The sequence below is a fragment of the Podarcis muralis genome, chromosome 5 (genome assembly GCF_964188315.1).
Source record: "Podarcis muralis chromosome 5, rPodMur119.hap1.1, whole genome shotgun sequence".
Lineage (NCBI taxonomy): Eukaryota > Metazoa > Chordata > Lepidosauria > Squamata > Lacertidae > Podarcis > Podarcis muralis.
The window spans coordinates 54,206,135-54,227,623 of record NC_135659.1 but is presented as its reverse complement, the minus strand read 5'-3'; the positions used below and the strand labels follow the sequence as shown (position 1 = coordinate 54,227,623).

Sequence of the window (21,489 nt, the reverse complement as noted above, 5' to 3'; positions counted from 1 at the left end):
CACACTGTCTAAAAGCCAGGTAACCATCACATCCCAATAAGGACAAATTCACATATTTGGGGGTACATCGCTGAGCTAACACAAGTTTATGATTTTAATTGGGTTTATTTTGGCATGTTGGGTTGCTGTCATGCATATTTCATCACACGTACAAATCACAACACATTTTTAAAAAATGTTTCAGAAACATTATAAACTTGTGGGGAAGGATTTATAAAGGTCAGCTGAATACACCAACATTTACTAGAATTCATTTTGCTTTTTTTTTTTTTAATGCTATGTCTTATCTTTGCAACTTCTTTTATTCTGTTTGATGACATTTTAGAAAAGCTACTTCTTAACAAAGTCACCCGTGCTTTGACATCCTAGCTTGAAGTGTCAAGGTGTTTTTTCCCTAAGAGAGAAAAACTTGCTTAATCCCTGGTATACATAATTGGCCTGACACAGGTTTCTTAGTTAATAGCTAATCTCTCAGAACAATATAAAATAGCTAATCTCTACAGAACAATATAAAATAAAAGATGTTACTTTAGCCCAAAATTGTACCATAATCCCTTTGTATATCAGCAGCCTGGTAAAGCTGGTAAGTTAGGGCACATCATATTGCATTTTGGAATTATCACACATTGTCATAAAATTGGATTCCGAATCCAATTTTATCTTGCTCTTATCGTGTTTCTCTAAGGCTGCCATCCTAACCCCATTTACCTGGAATTAAGCCCCAATGAGGGACGCGGGTGGCGCTGTGGGTAAAAGCCTCAGCGCCTAGGGCTTGCCGATCGAAAGGTCGGCGGTTCGAATCCTCGCAGCGGGGTGCGCTCCCGTTGCTCGGTCCCAGCGCCTGCCAACCTAGCAGTTCAAAAGCACCCCCGGGTGCAAGTAGATAAATAGGGACCACTTACTGGCGGGAAGGTAAACGGTGTTTCCGTGTGCGGCCCTGGCTCGCCAGATGCAGCTTTGTCACACTGGCCACGTGACCCGGAAGTGTCTCCGGACAGCGCTGGCCCCCAGCCTCTTGAGTGAGATGGGTGCACAACCCTAGAGTCTGTCAAGACTGGCCCGTACGGGCAGGGGTACCTTTACCTTTACCTTTAAGCCCCAATGAATTCAATAGGAAATACTTCTGAGTAGCCATGACTGGCATTGCACTGTTAGCCATTAGGCAAGAAGCAGAAACAGCTAAACTCTAACCAGAAGAGGAAGTTTGCTGATAAATAGTTTACTTTAAAAAAAATATGGAGGCAGGGGTGAGTCTTAAGAGATGGACAGCTGGACCACTCCGGCAGTTCAGCCGAGATATTAGTTCTATTAGGCTTCCTTCTCCCTCAACTGACACCTGGTATCAGCCATGCAACAGGATGCAGCAGAGGGAGAAATGGGAAGCAGAAACCAACAATATCTATATAGTGCAATTCTTCAGTGTGCCTGGAACATTGGTTGTTGCTTACACTTTCAAAGAGAGATGCATTTCTCTGTGCCGGATGTGAAGAAAGAGGCGGTGAGTACTTCCTCCTCCTCGTCAAGACTTCAGTATTGAAGCAATTCTCACCTCAAGTCTGGATGGGCAGTTAGACACTTCTTACCAAATCCAGAGTGAGTCACCCAATATACACAACACCTACACTGTGTCCCTTCTTCCTTGGCCATGAGTAGGAAGGTAATAGCTAAAAGAAGAACCCAAATGGCTTGCAACACCTACATCTGAAGAGGATCATTATTCATGACCCATCAAACAGGAACAACCCTACTTTTCCATGTGGGAAGATTAAAGTAAAACTATCCATTATTGGGAGTACTGAGTCATGCACTTGGAGGAATTATTATTTCACGTGTTGTGTTTTTGTTCCTTTCGAAATAAATATTTAAAAATCCGTTCAACCTATCTGTATTACTTACCCCAGTGCTGTCACCAATCCAGGATAGAGTCACTGAGCCACTGAGATCATTGAAGACACGCTGTAAAGGCAATTAGAAATATAATTCAGTCCTCTAGTCTTCCATCCAGTGCCAGAAAGGAAACAGTCTCTCCCAATTTTCCCTTCACTCTAATCATGGTAACAAGCAGTTCCTGGGCACAAATTCGGGATCTTTATAATCACATTGCCTCATATGTGCCCTATTTGAAAAATAATAGCTTACTGAGCTTCGGGGAACACATCATACAACCCAGAAGCTGATCCAACAGCATCTCTGTACTACTATGGTTTAGATTTAATTTCCTATGCAAGGGTTTGAGTGGATGAAATTCTCACAAGGAAATGACCTCTCCTAGATGTGTCTTGCTGACATTTAATAATATATTGCCATATGGATCTTCAGTCCTTTTACTCAGGATATCACTGGATTTTTGCTGACTCCATAGAATTGGGGAAGAGAGTGCATGCAGGGACTCCTCCCACAATCCTGTTCATAATAAAATCCCTCAAGCTGACATGTCAAGCAATAAGGAAGAGGTGCAGAATATAGTACTGTATATAATTTTGGTCTCTGTAACCAATGAAGGTGTAGCAATCAGTGTAAGACAGAAACTGGAAGCAGCACTAGCCTCATCGTTTTGTAGAGACTTCCTCAAACCATTCCATGCAATTATTGGAAATCCCTGAGTATGTTACCACCAGCAGCTTTTGATCACTTTGGTTACTCTTCTATTACAGTGATACCTCGGGTTAAGTACTTGATTCATTCCGGAGGTCCATTCTTAACCTGAAACAGTTCTTAACTTGAAGCACCACTTTAGCTAATGGGGCCTTCAGCTGCCGCCGTGCCGCCGGAGCACGATTTCTGTTCTCATCCTGAAGCAAAGTTCTTAACCCGAGGTACTATTTCTGGATTAGCGGAGTCTGTAACCTGAAGCATCTGTAACCTGAAGCGTATGTAACCCAAGGTACCACTGTATTATTATTATTATTATTATTATTATTATTATTATTATTATTATTATTTTATTTATTAAATTTCTGTACTGCCCTTCATCCAAAGATCACATGTGGTTTACATATATAAAACACATAATGGCTCATTGTCCTAAAAGCAAAACAAGCTGCACACCTGTTACTTCCAACATATCTGTTACAAGAAGCTCACTGTCCTTTCAGTGTACTCAAGGTGCCTAGCATGATTATTTATTCTAGGCTATCTGTATGCCATTGCTAAACCAGAAGCCTGAGTTCAGAGTCACACCACACCAAAGAGTCTTGACAGCTCCTGGACAAGACCCTGGGGCCATTTAAAAGCTTGAACACCCTTCTTCCATCTCATAGTTCTGTTGGACACCTAGAGCCTCCAGCAAATCATAAATATCCATGCAGTGGAAGGGCATTAATTAGGAATAGGTTACCCTAAAATAGAATGTCATTTCTTTTCACACATGTATTATTTTTTGACTTTGCAAAATTTTGATTTTGCTTAAATGTAGGTGAATGACACATTTAAATTAAGGCTTCCTTCACAGCAAGTAAAAAAATACTCAAGTTTAAAATAACAACAATGGAGAATAGATGAAAGATTCAACAGAACTTACTAATGAAGCACCTTTGACACATGTACAAAAGCAAACAGCATTATTCTGTCATGATGTAGCCAAGGCTCAAGCAACATGGTATGCCAAGTACAGATTCTTTCCTCCATGGTTTGTTTGCTTTTAAAACTAAAGGAGCCTGCCAGTCTGAGCACATGAAAGGTGTGCTGCTTAAAACTCCCCACTCTTGTCCTTTTTTAGTTTGAAATCACCTCTCCTGAACTACTTTTTTCAGGCAGAGGACAAAAAGGGAAATATTCCCCATAGTTTCCCTTCCCCACTCCTCTGGGGGGGGAAAGGAGCTTGGAGTGGGCAATTTTGCACGGAACAGTAGTTAGGCATCTCACTTTTCTACTCAGATGCAGCCTTATATATGTATATATATAAAACACCACAAGACACAGATGAAAGAAATCACAGAACTGTGTTTACATTTTTAAAACTGTTTTTTAATTGTGCTTTTTAATTTAAAAACAAACTATTTTTATGTGTTGGGGGTTATTTGGCTGTTTCTGTTTATATTTTGATTGCGTATTTTGTGTTTTTATATTATAATTTTATTTTGTGAACCACCCTGAGACCTGCAGGTATACAGCAGTATAAACATTTAATTAATAATAATAATGTAACATGTACTTCAAGCCCAAGTTCCTATACAATTGACATCCATTGAAACCTGTGCCAACACCTGCTTAATAGGGTCTCAATCACAATTAATCTTGCACTGTAAGGTTATTACAATAGCACAGAAGACGCTATTATGGTTGCAAAGAGATACACCAACCACAATGTGTGTCAAATGTTAACACAGAAAGCAATACAGTGCAAAATACCGTAGATCTTCATAGAGGGCCTCACCTTAGAAATTTATTTATTTATTTATTTTTATAATATTTTTATTGCTTTGTTTTCCAAGGTCAAAGTGCATCGTCAAAACAACGTCAGTAACACAACAAAAGCTATTTTACAAAAAGAAAGAAAAGATTAAACATAAGTAAATTCATTTTTCCAAATCTTTTTTTTTTTCCCACATCAACTGGACTTCCCCACATCCTCCATCCCTGCGTTCTTTACAATGAAAATAAACAGCAAATTAATACCTTGTTTCATGTGTTTTTGTGTTATCATCTAATTATTTACTCTAAAAATTAAACTTTTCTCAGTCGTAACTTAGTTTCAATCATTTCCGAATCTCAATACTGAAGCATGCTTTTCTCAAAACTTAGCAAATTCTCAACATTCATATAACTTATAATGTTTTTGTAAATAATCCTTAAATTTTTTCCAGTCCTCTTCCACTGCCTCTTCTCCCAGGTCTCGGATTCTGCCAGTCATTTCAGCCAGTTCCATATAGTCCATCAGTTGCGTTTGCCACTCTTCCAGTGTGGGTAGCTCCTGTGCCTTCCAGTATTTGGCTATAAGAATTCTTGCTGCTGTAGTTGCATATAGAAAGAAAGTTCTATCTTTCTTTGGCACTCTCTGGCCTACAATGCCCAGGAGGAAGGCCTCTGGTTTCTTATGAAAGGTATACTTAAATACCTTTTTCAACTCGTTATAAATCATTTCCCAAAAAGCCTTCACCCTCGGGCATGTCCACCAAAGGTGAAAGAATGTTCCTTCAGCCTCCTTACATTTCCAACATTTATTGTCAGACAAATGATATATCTTTGCAAGTTTGACTGGGGTCATGTACCACCTGTACATCATTTTCATAATGTTTTCTTTTAAGGCACTACATGCCGTGAATTTCATACCGGTGGTCCATAACCTTTCCCAGTCTTCAAACATAATGTTGTACCCAATATCTTGTGCCCATTTTATCATGGCTGATTTAACTGTCTCATCTTGAGTGTTCCATTTAAGCAACAAGTTGTACATTCTTGAAAGCACTTTCGTCTTAGGTTCAAGTAGTTCTGACTCTAATTTTGATTTTTCCACCTGGAAACCAATTTTTTTGTCCTTTTTAAAGATCTCTAAAATTTGGGCGTAATGAAACCAGTCTCGCACCTTTCCTTTCAGTTTTTCAAAACTCTGCAACCTCCAAGTGTCACCTTAGAAATTTAAAGGCCACCTCAAATTAAGCTCAAAGTTTCCTGCAGTACTGTGAATGCCACAGTGCTTTGTTCACTGCTCAGCAAGCACCTGGGACCCAAAATGTTCAGGGTCATTCCATTTCCAGTGATCCAACTTTTTTACTTCATGTCATCTAATTTTCTTAATATTTTGTACACTTGTTGAATGATCAAAACTACCGTAAGTTTAAATCTAATTTTTTTTTATCTCATCCCATTTTTTTATTTACTAGGGTTTGAAATTTCAAAAATATGACAATTTTGGCCTTGCTGGACTACACAAAAACCTTAACAGCTCAGCCCACGACTGAGAGGCATCAAAACTAAAAACACCAATTTCTTCAGAACTTCATGAACTTTAATATAATATGTCACATGATGGACTTACTCTAAATTTTAATTTTAAGTTACAAAAGTTAAATTTTTTCAAGGGATTAAAAAATTTATATGATTACAATTTTTCAATAATTTGTATTGATTATTTAATATTTCTAAGAGCTACCTGCACAATTTCATCTTGGGATATCAATGGGATCACATTAAAAAATATTTTGTGCATACATGTATGCCTTATTGGGTTCTATTTAAGCTAAATGGGTCTTCTTGGAGTAAAATATAACAGAATATCACTATAGTATCAGCTGCTTTAGGCATTTCTTTAGAAAGTTATCCAGTTAAAAGATGTCTGAAAAGCTAGCCAGGGTGTAGACACTGCTGTAAACTAGAAAACAGAAGGCTGGCCAACCAAGCCCTGCCTTACCAACAGCATCACTAGGAGTATATACTAGAGCTAACCTTAAAAATCTTCCAATATCAGTGCAGATCTGTGAAAGCAGCCAAAAACGTATCATGAAAGAATATGTGTCCTAGAAATGCTGCTTTTCCAGGTCACATTGATTAGAAAGCAAACAAGATGAGCTATCGTGCTCAAGAATCCAGTTGTAATTGTTGATTCCCAGGGGAAAAGAGAAAGGACAATAACTACTGCAGACCACAGTGTGTTTTCAAAAATGCTTTCCCTAGGGTCACATGCTCAAGTTTTACACAAATAAAACTGGGAGTCAAGTAATAGCTTGCCTTGCAACCTGTTAAATATTGAGATATCTGAAATATTCTGAACTTCAGGAACAGCATTAGTTTTGAATTTAATAGCAGCTGCTAAGTTATCCATCACTATGAACTGGAAAGATCCTAATCCTTCAGTATTGAGAGAATTCTGTTTAAAGACTTGGAACAGTGGCAATGGATAAACTGGTGGAATATATTGGCTGTGCGATGGCAAGCAACACTGAGACTTTTAAAAAAAAAAACCTGCACCATTACTTTCACGAGCAATTATTTTAATATACGAATTGACATCTACAAGGCTTGTGCTGTTTATTCTTTTCTGTACCAAATCAAATGTCAGTGGGAAGATACTAGAATATTTTCTAAATGGTATTTTACAACTTAGATATTAATATGCATGTTGGAGAAGTACAACGTGATGCAGTACCTCAGCTCATAGAGTTGTTGCGGTGTTTTATTTCAAAGAGAAGTGACAACTGGGTATGAGGTTTAACCATACACTTTCCCTTTATGACAAGGACAAAGGAACAACTTCACTTGGATGCATGTCCCTGGAGATCCAATATTAACCCCCATTTTTCTGCAGACAAACTGGGATGCTGGAGAGATAATGATCATTTTCAACCATAATGGAAAGCCATAGAATAAACAAACAAGCCTTGGATTTCTCTTGCGGTTTGTGTGGAAACAAACCAACAGTCCTGATTCACATGTAGCACTAAGCCAATCACATGATCCACATGCAACACAGTTTCTTTCTTTCTGGGTTGGTAAAGAAAGGAGGAGGGACGAGGGTGTGTGACTTAAGCAACGTGTACCAGCACGTTCCTCATTCATAGTAAGTCCTAGTTTGTTTCAGACTATGGCTTACCGCAATATGCAAGTATCAGTATACTAATTTAACAAAGCATATGTTTTCTACTTTGGTCACACAGTAGCAATGTTATTTGCTATCTTTGAATTTTGGGTCCAAAAAATATTATATTTATTTGCGGTGGAAACCAACTATGTCAAATTCAGAATAGACCCATTAAAATCAAGGGACCTAAGTTAGGAGAAGGAGATTTGCAGCTTATTCTCTCTCTGAAGGAAATAAACCTTTGGAAACAACCCGTAATTCCAAACCACTTATTTCCAAATTATTTCAACCAGCATCTCTTTCAGAATGTTGTTTTCTACATTAGTCCTATTTCTGGCCCGTTGGTGGAGGAGCAGAGAAAACCATTCCTCCCTTGTTTTCCACCAAGGCTTCATATCTCTAGGTCGGACAGCAATTCAGCCATCACTTTCTCCACCCAGTGAGGTAGAAGAGGCACAAACAAGTTTCAGCAAGGCTGGAAACTTCCCAAAACAAAGCATGTGAATCAGAGTCAGCTTGTATGGCCAGGGCCAGAAATGTGCCAGACTTCCTTGCAGATTACTGAAATTATTTTACTTTCAAGGTACAAAGCAAGGTTACCAAAAACTGCATCCTGTAATATGCTACGCACAAACAGCAATAAAAGAAAGAGGTAAGCAAAGAAACTGTATCAGCTATGAAAGCAGAACTGAGTGAGAAACTGATCATTAGATGCTAGGGGGTTAAATTACCCTTCTTAGCTATGGAAACATGGCTGTAATTAGTAACTAGACTGAAGAAGGGAGAGGCTGCTAAGAACTATTTGTGTACAAACTGCTCCTTCAATAAAGACACAGAAGGGGCAATGTCAATGCACTTCGATGAATCGAAACCATATCTGGTTCAGAGATATGTTTAGCGATGCTGAGAAGTGTCAAACTACTGACCGAGTTAAAATTAAGAATCAGCAGCACAGGCAAACTAGGAAAGAGCTTCTGGTGAAAGAAATGGAGCAAGAAAGAAGAATAAAGATAAAATGGATGTTTATTAATTGCACAATAAATTAGACACATTCATAAGCAGCATTAGCAGTGTGTGTCTCCTATGATGTCAGAAACAATACCCATGTTACTCAACAATATTTTCACACTCAATGTCCACCACCAGTTTACAGTCCAAATAATCTGGGATCTTAGCCTTTTTGCTATAATGGCTAGTTGCCTTCAGACAAACTGAGAATTGCTTGTCTATCAAAACATTCAAGTTAAACACTTGGAATGTAATACTTCAATTTAAAAGGGCTGTTTCTTTTCCTCCCATATTTTTACTAATCTACCCTTCATAAATTCAAAAATTAAACATGTCAGTACAAGAAAACTGAGTTCTTGTATCATTTACTCAAAATATTTCTGCACTACGCTTCAATCAAAAATTTCCAATAATAAATTAGGATGATAATCTATTACTTATAGGTAACAATGGTCATTTCCATATGACCTGTTTATTGAAAATTTATCCTGATTTGTTGGCACAAAACTTGCACAGAGAGGTTATATAGCAGGCATAGGCAAACTCCGGCCCTCCAGATGTTTAGGACTACAATTCTCATCATCCCTGACCACTGGTCATGTTAGCTAGGGATGATGGGAATTGTAGTCCCAAACATCTGGAGGGCCGGAGTTTGCCTATACTTGTTATATAGTATCTGCACCTTATTGGATATTCATTCTGATTTGTTTGTGTAGAGGCTATATGGAATTCAGTATATGATGAGATTTCACCCTGATTTGTTTGTACATTAATTGATCATTATCCTTTTTCTGTCACTCTCCTTATCATAAAAAGTTCAGTTTTCTTTAAAGTGCGTTTGGTTTGCTAGTGCACTTTAGTCTACTTTAACTGAGCAAATCTGGTATGTCCCACAAAATGCAGTCTGGAGGTGACCAGTGCCAAATTATCCCCACAAATCTGGAAAAACAAGTTCCTGCCAGACCTAATTACAGAGGAGCAACAGTGGATCAATCACATCTCAGAGCACTCACTGACTTTCCTAACAGATATTATCTGACCCTACAGGTATGTTATCAGGAGTGTTGTGCCATGAACAATTTTGTGTTGTGAACCGCCCTGAGATCTAAAGGTAAAGGGTGGTATACAAATTTAATTAATTAATTAAATGGAAGGCAGATGGTTCTGTCAGTCCTGTTGGCAACATTCAAAAACAAATTAGGGAAGCTTCTGACCTAAGTTTGATACGCAAGAAATCAACTGGGCAGTTAAGGACATGTGAGGTCTCCCCAATTATATTTTCGAGAGCTGTCAAATCCATATGTTCCCAATCAAGATGGATGTCAGCTGAGAGCACAGCACCTTTATTTATTTTTTACAATTTGTATCCCAAAGAGCTTTCAGTTTAGTGGTATTGGCAATTCCAGATACTTAAGTGATCCAGGAGTCTCCAGTTCTAGTAACCAATTCAGCAGGCTTCTGACCATGTTTTTCCGAAAGCCAGCATGTTAAACAGATGGAAAAATACATTAAGCACAATTCACATCTCACTGTCTGCTTCAAAGGCTATTTTCAATCAAGACTTGGAGAATACCCACAGTATAGATTGTGCTGTTGCCTCGCCACACTCATGAAAACACTCCACATAGAGGCAAAGTCATGTAAAGCACTTGGGGACCTAGTAAGATGGGTCTGTTAATGAAACTTGGGGAACAATTAAGCATAATAAAATTAACTTTAAGCACTAAAGCTAGTGAAAGGTTTACAGATGTTATACTGCTGGAACTTGGTGACTCTATGTTAAAGAAAGAATTAGAAATCCCACAGAAGGGAATAGGTTGCATTTATTCATGATATAGGAAAGAAATTATTTTATTTATTATCAAGCCCACATATTTTTTATTATTTAACATATTTAATTTGGATTAGAATATGTCTTTAACTAACCCCTATAAATAATATTTAGGGAACGCGGGTGGCGCTGTGGGTAAAAGCCTCAGCGCCTAGGGCTTGCCGATCGAAAGGTCGCGGTTCGAATCCCCGCGGCGGGGTGCGCTCCTGTTGTTCGGTCCCAGCGCCTGCCAACCTAGCAGTTCGAAAGCACTCCCGGGTGCAAGTAGATAAATAGGGACCGCTTACTAGCGGGAAGGTAAACAGCGTTTCCGTGTGCGGCTCTGGCTCGCCAGAGCAGCGATGTTACACTGGCCACGTGACCCGGAAGTGTCTCCGGACAGCGCTGGCCCCTTGAGTGAGATGGGCGCACAACCCAAGAGTCTGTCAAGACTGGCCCGTACGGGCAGGGGTACCTTTACCTTTACCTTTTTATAAATAATATATTGGTAATAATTTATTATTAATCATACTGAATTTTATTTTTAACTATTTTTTATCAGTTACTGATAAATAACAATGTGGAGTACATTGATGTGCAAATATGCACCAAAATTTTTATTAAAAGGTTAAAAGACATTCCACACAGGAACTAATTTTCCCTGATGGTTCCCAACAGTACTGGCAGTTTTAATACTTTGTCCAGTCCACCACCAACTAACTTCCAACATATTACTTTGCTGTCAAGGTAAATAATCACTACCACTTTGAGAGTAATCAGCTCTCCATCACACAACCAAGAGACAGGCAAGGAGAGACTATGGAAATATGCATTTCTGTGGGTATACAGTAAGAAGAAAGGAAATAGTAAACATCCCAATATTCAAATACTGAGAACAATCTCTATAATAAAGTGTCTTCCATTGTATGTATCCTATTATTGTAATTAAATGATGTGTAGTCATGGACGTAGCCGGGGGGGGGGGGGCAAAAATTATAGAAAAGCATTGAAAGTACTCAATAAACTGAGGTTCCATCGCCCTCCAAACCAAAGCCTGCCCCTAAAACTTTAGGGGGCGATCTCCTAACAAAAGCTCAACAACGTTGGCTGCTCCACTGAAGAAGCCAAGAAGCACAAACAAACAGTGAGGGCAACTACACTATCTGGTTTTCTAATGAAGTTCTATCAACATATTTTCTTGGAGGAATATAAACAAAAGAGTGATTAGATCAGAGGAACTATGCTGAATGCCATCACTTGAAAATGAGGTATTGAAACAACCCCATGTTATCTATTGGGAAGGTTTCTGGTTGGTCCTCGGCTGGGGGCAATCGCAGCTCAGCGCTCGGAGTGACCAGCTTCCCAATGTGCATCTTCTGATTGAGTTCAAACAGTCCCTCAGACATTTGTGTAGTTTCTGATCATGCTTGCTCCTCCTCCATAACTGTGGGCAAAGTCTGTTCTATGGATAGAGGTGTGGATGGATTATCTATAGTATCAAACATGTTGATTCGGCGTATAGTTGGATCCAGTTCCTTGGTCTGCAAACGCCTTTCTTGGTTGGGTGAGTCTCTTACAGGGGATTCCTCCTGTAGAAAGGCCAGTATCTCCTCTTTCCCAGATATTCATATTCATATTCATGTTCATTTTCCTGTTGCCCACGTTAGCAGGTTCATGGGGGTTTGTCCTAGGCTTGTTCAGGTCATGCATCAAATCTTGAATACTGTTTGTTATTTCTTCAATTTCCTCTACTATGGAGTTAATTGGGGTTGTGTTTATCATTGCTCTTTGCTCAACATTCCTAAGGAGTGGAGATGTCTTTAAAGTAGGGGAGGTAGTGCTGTACTGTATTATTTATGCAAATTGATTTTCTCTGGAGTTAAAGATCTGACCGGGACAAACCTTGTTATGTTGAGCTCGTATTTTGCACAATTTGTATACGGTGTCTGTTTGATAATGTGTGGTTTGCGATGCCTAATAAAGGATAACTATTTATTAACAACCCCATGTTTGCACCTAATAATCACATATCCAGGATCTGAATCTTTATCAGCAATGGAGCATGCTAAACCTCTGCATCTAATATGAGAGTTTTTTGCAGGCCTTGGGGGTCTCCTGCTTGTGAGTTTCCTCACAGGTATCTGGTTGGCCATGATCTTGTCTAATCTTTATCTAAAAGCTATTAATGACTTGCTCAGTGCTAATTTGCCCAGGTTGTGGAAGTGTGGGGGAAATGGTCTTATTACCAAGTTTAACATTTTTAAGTTTAAAAAAAGACAGAACTAGAACATCTCAAATTAAATTGAATCTAAGTAAAACTTTGCTTTGTTGCTCTTACGCTAATTCTGCCTGCTACTTCTCAATAATAAACCGCCCTGAGACCTCCAGGTAAAGGGCGGTATATAAACTCAATAACAACAGCAGCTACGAATACAGTGGGGAAATTGTTTGAATTCTATTGCATAAAGCCAATACTCTCATCTGGTTTTATAATATCATTGCCCCTCCTTAGCAACACTAATTTATGAGGTTATATACTCTGGGAATTAAGCTGTATTTTAATCACATCACCCATTGTGGTACTTAGAAGAACAGATAGTGTGCTGAACAGTCGAGTGACAGCAGTAATGCTACTGTGCTCCATAATTATGAAAGATTCATTTCTCTCCCACTGTAGGCAGGACTAATGTCTCAGTTCCTCACATTTCCACATGAAGATTAATGATAAAGTGGTAATTCGCAAGCGAAAACAACGGAACCAAAAATTAGAACAGAAGTCTTGCAATATTAACAAGTTCGAATACTAATTCAAATCAGATACTGCACTAAAAGGTACATTATAGGTGCTGAGAGACATAAATACTGCATCCAGATCACTGCAACCACAGTGAAGGATTACCTATACAAAAGAGCCCAGCAAGTTTTTATGTAAACCATTTGGAGGTTTACAATCAAACAGTATATAAATGTTGTGAAATATGTCCAAAATAAAATAGTAATATCTTTAGAAGAGTAGCTACAGAATGAAAGATCTACAACAAAACAAACATTTAAAGAATATTGTTGTCTTGGATTCTTTACACATACTGCTGATAACTCAGTTAACATTTAGTGAGAAAGGAAAATCACAACTTAGCACTTTATTTTGCCAATCACAACATTCACAAAGCAGGGCCATTAGCAGCTCAGCTTCACAATGTTTCAGGGACACTAGAGCAGATTGTAAAATCATGAAGTCTGTTTTAGACCCAGCACAGATAATACTCGTCTAGCAAGGACTAGTGGAGGAATTCCTCTTCAGCTCTACTGAAACAAAGTACCCTATACTGCTTGCATGCAGCGGGGAGAGATTAGGGTTGCTGGAGTTGCTGTAAAGATGCTAATGCAAAGTGATGGAGTAAATGGTGCCTATAACATCACTACAAACCAGCTTCTAATATATTTATCTACTCAGAACATTTTTATTATCCGGTCAGTTATTTAAACTGTTTTACTTTTATTCCTTTTCCCTTCTTTAGATGTGTCCATGTTCTCCAGTGCTCATACCCAGAACTCCTACAATTAAATTTTCAGCCCTGCAACCTCCCAACAGTTAGTCCCACTCCCATCCATAACATGAAGGAAGGCAAGAACATTGTTTGGTAATACAGATAGCACTAGTAAAGTACTAAAAGCACTAGTAAAGTTCCTATTCCTATAGGAAAGAACCTTCATCTAAAAGGCCAATAGTGTTAGAATAGATCAGCAAGATATCCTAGACCAGATTCTTTCGCCCAAACCCTTCATATCAAATGTTTGCCAGCATCACTCCCAATGCCTCAAATGAGGTGAGAGTAACTTTGAAGGTCATGTGATCAATGTGGAAAGTAGTCCCCAGTTAAAAGTGGACATGTAATGGCATAGTTCATAATCCATAGTATACATTATCGCTCCCAAAATTTTCTATGGTACTGAAGGACAACAGAGATCACAGTACGAATAATGAGAATGTTTCCTGACAATAGGATCCCAGGGACAACCAGGGGCCAAAGTGGCAGCAATCTGTACTAGAAGCAAGACCAGGAAGCATGTGAGGACTTCCTCAGTCGGGGGGAGGACAAAAACCCTGTGGGAACAACTATGCTGCAGAGGGTAGTAATCACAGAACCAGGAATGATGGTGGAACTGTCAAAGTGAGTGAATCCTTCATTCAGGAAGGGTTTGATCCTGAATTTCACCCTCAGTGGAGACATGTACTAGAGCTTCTTTAAGATCTGAGACAGTAGTAGCCTGAACACAGCAGAAGACTGAGTAGAAACCATCTCTAGAGATGCTGGTTCTGAGATAATCCCCTACTTCTCCTTCTCCTTCTCCTTCTCCTTCTTTTATTTTATTCTTTAGCCATGCTTTCAGTGACAAATATGACAACTTATCATTGGCCATTCATACCAATGTACTTGTGTCAATGTACTTGTCCAGCAATGGGGAAAGTTCCTCCAAGGTGAATTCCTAGGCCAATATCTTTACCAAGGTATGCACTTGGACTTCCACACCTGATGAGTCAAGTCAAAGCATCGGAGCAACTGTCTCCACAACAAGGTTTGGGAGAAATGTTGATTCCAAACCAGTCAGCACTAAGTGAGACCAGAGGCACACTTGTTGTAGAGGGTGTGCCAACTGCCACACTGGACAGTGTCTTAATTTCACTAGAGGAAACCACCACAGCACTTGCAGCAGTCCACCAAGGCAGATTCAGCTGTCAGTAAAGGTAAAGGTACCCCCCTGAGCATTAGGTCCAGTCGCGGACAACTCTGGGGTTGCGGCACTCGTCTTGCTTTATTGGCCGAGGGAGCCGGCATACAGCTTCCAGGTCATGTGGCCAGCATGACTAAGCCGCTTCTGGCAAATCAGAGCAGCGCACGGAAACGCTGTTTACCTTCCCGCCAGAGTGGTATCTATTTATCTACTTGCACTTTGACGTGCTTTCGAACTGCTAGGTTGGCAGGAGCAGGGACCGGGCAACGGGAGCTCACCCCGTTGTGGGGATTCGAACCGCCAACCTTCTGATCGGCAAGCCCTAGGCTCTGTGGTTTAACCCACAGCGCCACCCGCTGTCAGTAGCAAAAGTGAAAGGATTGAGATGCAGCAGAGTTATGTCACAGTGGAGCCCTGATAACTTGAGCCTCAGAATTCATCACAAGAATCAGCTACCAGCAGGTCATAGAAAGCCAGGACGGACCTGTCTGTGTGTCTGCCTTGTGAACTTTTGACAAAGAGGAAAGGTGTCACAATGTGCCACTCACTAATGCAAAGGTGGCAGCAGTAGTGTCCAAATGAAGGAACTACTGCTACAAATAGAGCATTCTATCAATAAAATATTCATTGAGAGATAGATCACTGTATCATAAGACTCCTGTCAACACTAATGGAAACACGAACAAGCACAGGGAATCACCAAAAGAAACAAAATGAAACTCATTGTAGACTGAACAAGAGAAAAGAGAAAGGAATCTAGATTTTAACTTTCCTCCTAGGGGGGGAAAAAGAAAGAAAGTTTAATCTGCTGCAGCCAAGGAGGAATTGAATGGGAATGCAAGGGTCATGGTGCTCCTGAGAATATGCCCAGAGTGCAGGCCTCCCACCAAAAATATTAATCATCTAGCCCTAGAGCAAGGATGAGGAACCTGTAGCCCTCCAGATGATGTTGGACTCCAACTCCCATTAGCCCCAGCCAACCTAGCCAAAGGTCAGGAACGAGTTGCAGTCCAACAACATCTGAACGGCCACAAGTTCCCAGCCCCGCTCTAGAAAGTCCTAGACTTTGGCTGGGTATAAGCACAGAACCCATACATGGGACTCCACAGAGACCACAAAGAACAATCTTCTCTCCTTCTACTGCAAATATTTAGTGACCAAGATATGTTCAGCTAAGTTTCTTCCCCAGACCAGCTGAAGAAAATGAAATTATTTTAGACAAAACTAGTCTATCTTTTCATTTAGTCAACTGTGAGCATAACTACACCTTGAGAGGCAATAATGGAACCCCCAACCCTGCATTTGCCTTGTAATGTTAACATGGAAACAAGGAAAATGCTTAAACCTTCCCCACCCAATGCTTCTTCTTGGTTTCTGTGCTACATCCAAGTCCAGGGCCAGAAGTAAGTCCAGCGTGGTGGCTGAGGTGGGGGTGGAGTGGGGAGAGAAAAAGAACCCCCCAATATTACCATAATGATCTTGGCAAATATGTGTTTCTCCAAGCGTTTGGTAACATACACTGCTGCCCTGTTTCTTCTACAGCACATTGGATAGCTATTTAATTGCAAGGAAGTTCAGCACTCCCAGAAACTTGTTCAAACCCTGAAAAACCGGTCTGTCCAACAAACTGAGCCAGAATCCATGGACACTGCCCATCTTATTAAAGGTGAAGCCATCATGGCTTACAATTGTTTTGAAACTAAGGTTAGATTGGATATGATTGCAAAACGATTTCTAGGAAAACCAAGGTTGCTTTACATATTTAAGCACACAGCATTCCCAAGTATCTCTCTCTTAGATATACTGGTATGTCGCATTGGCATATGGACTACTTCTCATTTTATTGTGTTTTCCATGTATTGTTTTGCTTTTCAAATACGGGATAAGGATGTTGCTCTAATCATTAGAATCTAATGCAGTAATGCACAGAATGGCATGAACTACATGATTTTCTTATTCTCTTCTATGAACAAGAAAAAATGAACAGGAAAAAATGAAAGCCCCTGCATATATATATGCAACCCGTTGGATAGGAGGGAAAATGTTATTTCCTTTCAGATACTCTTACATAATGCAGTTTTAAAACCAAACTCTTTTGCCAGCAGCATTAACACAAATGCTATGTGAGCTGACAGTATAAATGTCCCATGCTGTTAAGTATGGGGGTCAAAATGCACCTGGGAAGGCTGTTTTAATCCGACTTTCAAGGCATGTGCACATGTGTGACTGACAGCGTGCATGTCTTGCACTGAGTACATTATGGATGCACAGTCATACCTTGGGTTACAGGCGCTTCGGGTTGTGCGATTTGAGGTTGCGTACCGCGCCGAACCCGGAAGTAATGGGTTACTTCTGGGTTTCAGCGCTTGCGCATGCGCAGAAGCACTAAATCGTGCTTTGCGCATGCGCAGAAGCACTAAATCACGCTTTGCGCATGTGCAGAAGTGGCGAATCGCGACCCGTGCGTGTGCATAAATGACGCTGCGGGTTGCGAATGCTGCGGGGGTTGCAAACGTGCTTCTCGCATGGATCACGTTCACAACCCGAGCGTCCACTGTATTGCTTTCACACTGGTTACATTTGCTGCATGAAATACTGGCACTTTTCACAGGAGTCATGGCACATAGCACTGTCCTAAGCAGCTTTTGTATCAGTGACCATAAACGGTAGTTCTTACAAGGTTCTAAAACATTTTCTATACTGAAGTAGGTATTTCCCAAAACTGGAAGCTTCAACACTAGGACTCAATTCTTATTAGTTGCCTCTGCACCAAATGTTCACTATACTATGATACAGCAAGTGTTGCTAGTTGCATTTGTGAAATGTCATTTGCCACTGGCGAAGCAGGGAATATTTCAGGACAGGTCTACACAAATCACCAACAGCTTTGCATCTCACTTCATTTTTTTTAAAAAAAGCAAGTGGAGTACCTCTCTCTACAGAATCTGGTGAAGATATACTAGGCAAATAGCAAAAATCAAGCAGTATTTTGTTGAGACTGTGTGCAAAAGCAGGTTGATCAACTACTGCTCCTTTGTTATGGGCTGCTTCATGTGAAACAGTAAGCAAAGAACAAACCTTGGTGAGAGTTCATGGTTACCTAGAGAGTTCTAGCAACATGCTAAGACTAAACAAAACAAAACCCTAGTGTTATGTACTGAGTTTTAGCTAAGTGCAGAGCTGCAGTAAAAAGAAGCAGGGAAAATCAAATCAGCTGTGAGCTCCTCTCCAGGAGTCCATGTAATTTCAAGAAGCCACAGTACAACTTACTGTGACATGCCAACCCTGTCTATAATAGATGGGCTCTCAGAGGTTAAAAGGGATGTCAACTGGCTTTTGTCAATATCTTTTTCCATTCCACTCCATTGGAAGAGCCATTAGTTATGCATTACAATCCCAATTTTCCTTTTGATCTTTTCACGTTTACAACAATATGTGGCAGTGGAACAAAACTCATACCTTCCCCACAAAAAGAATACTCTTTTTTAACACAAAAAGCCACAGAAAATTATGTAGAGAACATGCTGACCAGATACCACCATCTTTCTGGATTATTAAAAAAACAAAAGCACAGGTAATATAGAGAAAGTCAAGATGGGGCACAACAGCAACCCAACATGACTGAAAATGACAACTAAAGTGGCAACATGAGGTTAGTTCACTGTGAAGTCACACAAATAGGAAACATTAATGCACAACTTTTGGTATAACTTACACTAGAATCTATACTCTTACTTTCCCGTTCAGTTATTAAACCAACTTCAGCTTCATAGTATGGTATGACTAATCAGGGATCTAAAAATACAGGTAAGTTGTTCAAGTTTGACTATGGCTTTTATTAAAAATAGCTTTAGGGTCACGTACTATGTAACAAAATGGTGTATTTCTATAGAACCACACTATTATGTCTACATCCCAATCCAGCAAAGAATGAGCATGAAAAATTGATTCCTTCTCCACTATTGTCAACAAGACTTAACAATAGTTTAGTACATGCACTTGAAGGATCCTTCACATCATTCAGAAAAACACTTATGTAAAAAAGGAAATTGTAGTTGGTTTTACTAACACACAGCAAAATAGCCAATGGAAACATTTTATGTTGAAGGAATTGGCTCCATACCACATATCAAAGCTGATTCTTTTGTATGTCCCCATACAATACACTGGGTGATAGCCAGCTTATCCTCACTTACTTTCCCTCTGCTCTTTCCAGGCACAGTCCACAATTTAAAGCTCTGTGTCCAAGCACCCTTTTTTTTGCTCTAGAGCTTTCCCCATGAAAACTCACTCTTTAAAGATCAACTGGAGCAAATGTTAATCCACGGAAAACCTGAATTGATTCTTGCACCGATTGAGCTTTAAAGAGCGGGTTTTTGCGGGGAAAGCTCGCCAGGGGGTGGGGATGCTTAGACATAAGAGCATTTAAGCACAGACCTCTTCCTGGAAAGAACAGGGCAAAAGGTAAGTGTGGATAAGCCCCAACTCTTGATTTTAATGGGGCTCCTCTGAGTACATCTTAGTTGGGTATCACCCACTGTCAGCATCTGAGGTTATAAGCAATCTTCACATATAGCATTCACAACAAAGTGAAATTATTATTAGGAGTAGAGACTTGTAATCATATTTGAATAATCACGCCACATTGCAAAATAAAATGAGCTGCTTGCAACAAGGAAATTAACAGGGATTCTCCTGATAAGCATACCAGAAAGTTCATTCTAGATTATATCAGTGAGAATTAGACTTAAATTATTGCGCCAAACATGTGCTCTAAACATCGCAGGACCTTCTATATATGTGATGAGCAACTTTTCTCAAGTTAACTTTCAGAAAGCAGAACATTGTAAGAGCTATTGTATAAGACCAGGCATTCAAAGGTTTGCAGGATTAGGTATTAGAGTGGCCTAACCTTTAGTTGGACTTTTTTTTTTTTTACTGTGCATGTATACATGTTGCAATGGGGGGGGGGGGGGAGGTCAGTACCTAGGAAGTTTTATTGAGAAAGAAGCATGTGTTTTTACCCAAGTAGAAATACAGGATTTAAGAATAATCACAACATTGACCTGGGAAAGGATATCTTTGAAGGAACAGCAGTATTTGGCACACTCAACACTCTTCTTGGACAGACACTACGCTATATGAAGTCCTCTGCTTCATATGAGTGATGCATACATTTTTTCAATAGAATTTTTTTATTTAAAAATGCAACTTCTTCATAAAATAATTAATACAATACCAGTCAAACTAGATAGATTTTTACAGATGTAATTAGATCATTTATACCAAGGAAATAAATATAATAGCATGTTCAATGAAAACAGTCAAAACTGTTATGAAAAACAAAATTAAAACAAGGTAAAAGTATGTTATTGAATTGCTTTGTCTTATCTTACAAGTATTTCAAATACAGTCATACCTCGGGTTGCAAACGTGATCTGTGCGGGAGGCACGTTCACAACCTGCAGTGCTACATCTGCACACGCACGTGATGCGATTTGGCGCTTCTGAGCATGCGTGTGACATCATTTTGTGCTTCTGCGCATGCATGAGCATTGAAACCCAGAAGTAACCTGTTCCAGTACTTCCAGGTTCGGCGCGGTCCGCAACCCGAAAAGACGCAACCCACAACGTTTGTATGCCGAGGTATGGCTGTAAAAGTAATTTCCTAGCTAAATGTTGAATTTATGGAACGTAACGGGTGGCGCTGTGGGTTAAACCTCAGATCCTAGGACTTTCCAATCAGAAGGTCGGTGGTTTGAATCCCCGCAACGTGAGCTCCCGTTGCTCGGTCCCTGCTCCTGCCAACCTAGCAATTCGAAAGAACATCAAAGTGCAAGTAGATAAATAGGTACCGCTGCAGCGGGAAGGTAAACGGCGTTTCCATGCACTGCTCTGGTTAGCCAGAAGCGGCTTAGTCATGCTGGCCACATGACCTGGAAGCTGTACGCCGGTTCCCTCAGCCAATAAAGCGAGATGAGTGCTGCAACCCCAGAGTCGGTCACGACTGGACCTAATGGTCAGGGGTCCCTTTACCTTTAACATTTAAGCCACATTAAGTGCACTTTTTTGCATGTTTCCCCTAGTCAAATATTTCCGTCCAAATATATCTGGCTACTGGAAAAGCCATTTATCCAGTTCATAAGATTGTTTTTGAATTTTGGTGAATGAATGTAAGTGACATAAAACACTAAATCGGATCCCAATCAATAGACGCTTTTTGGGGTGGGGGGGGGATCAAAAAACCAAAACTCCACATAAATGCGCTAAAGCCACTAAAGGAGGAGTATAATGGAATCTCTCCTGTAAGTAAAAGTTCTTATGGTAATGAGAGTTTCAACTGTATGCACCTGTATGAGCGAAGGTCCCCAGAGATATGAAGAATACACTTGATCCAAAACTGGAGCCAGAGGGCTGAAGA

The 21,489-nt window shown here is 39.9% G+C and overlaps 1 protein-coding gene across 2 annotated transcripts in view; it reads right to left on the bottom strand.

The window, feature by feature from the left end:
- SORT1 (sortilin 1) overlaps positions 1-21,489 on the bottom strand; it is a 50,770-nt gene that overhangs the window by 23,647 nt on the left and 5,634 nt on the right. For both annotated transcript variants that reach the window (XM_028733887.2, XM_028733885.2), the window contains exon 2: positions 1,897-1,956. In XM_028733887.2, the coding sequence (XP_028589720.2) occupies positions 1,897-1,956 (60 nt within the window). The remainder of the gene's footprint in view (positions 1-1,896; positions 1,957-21,489) is intronic.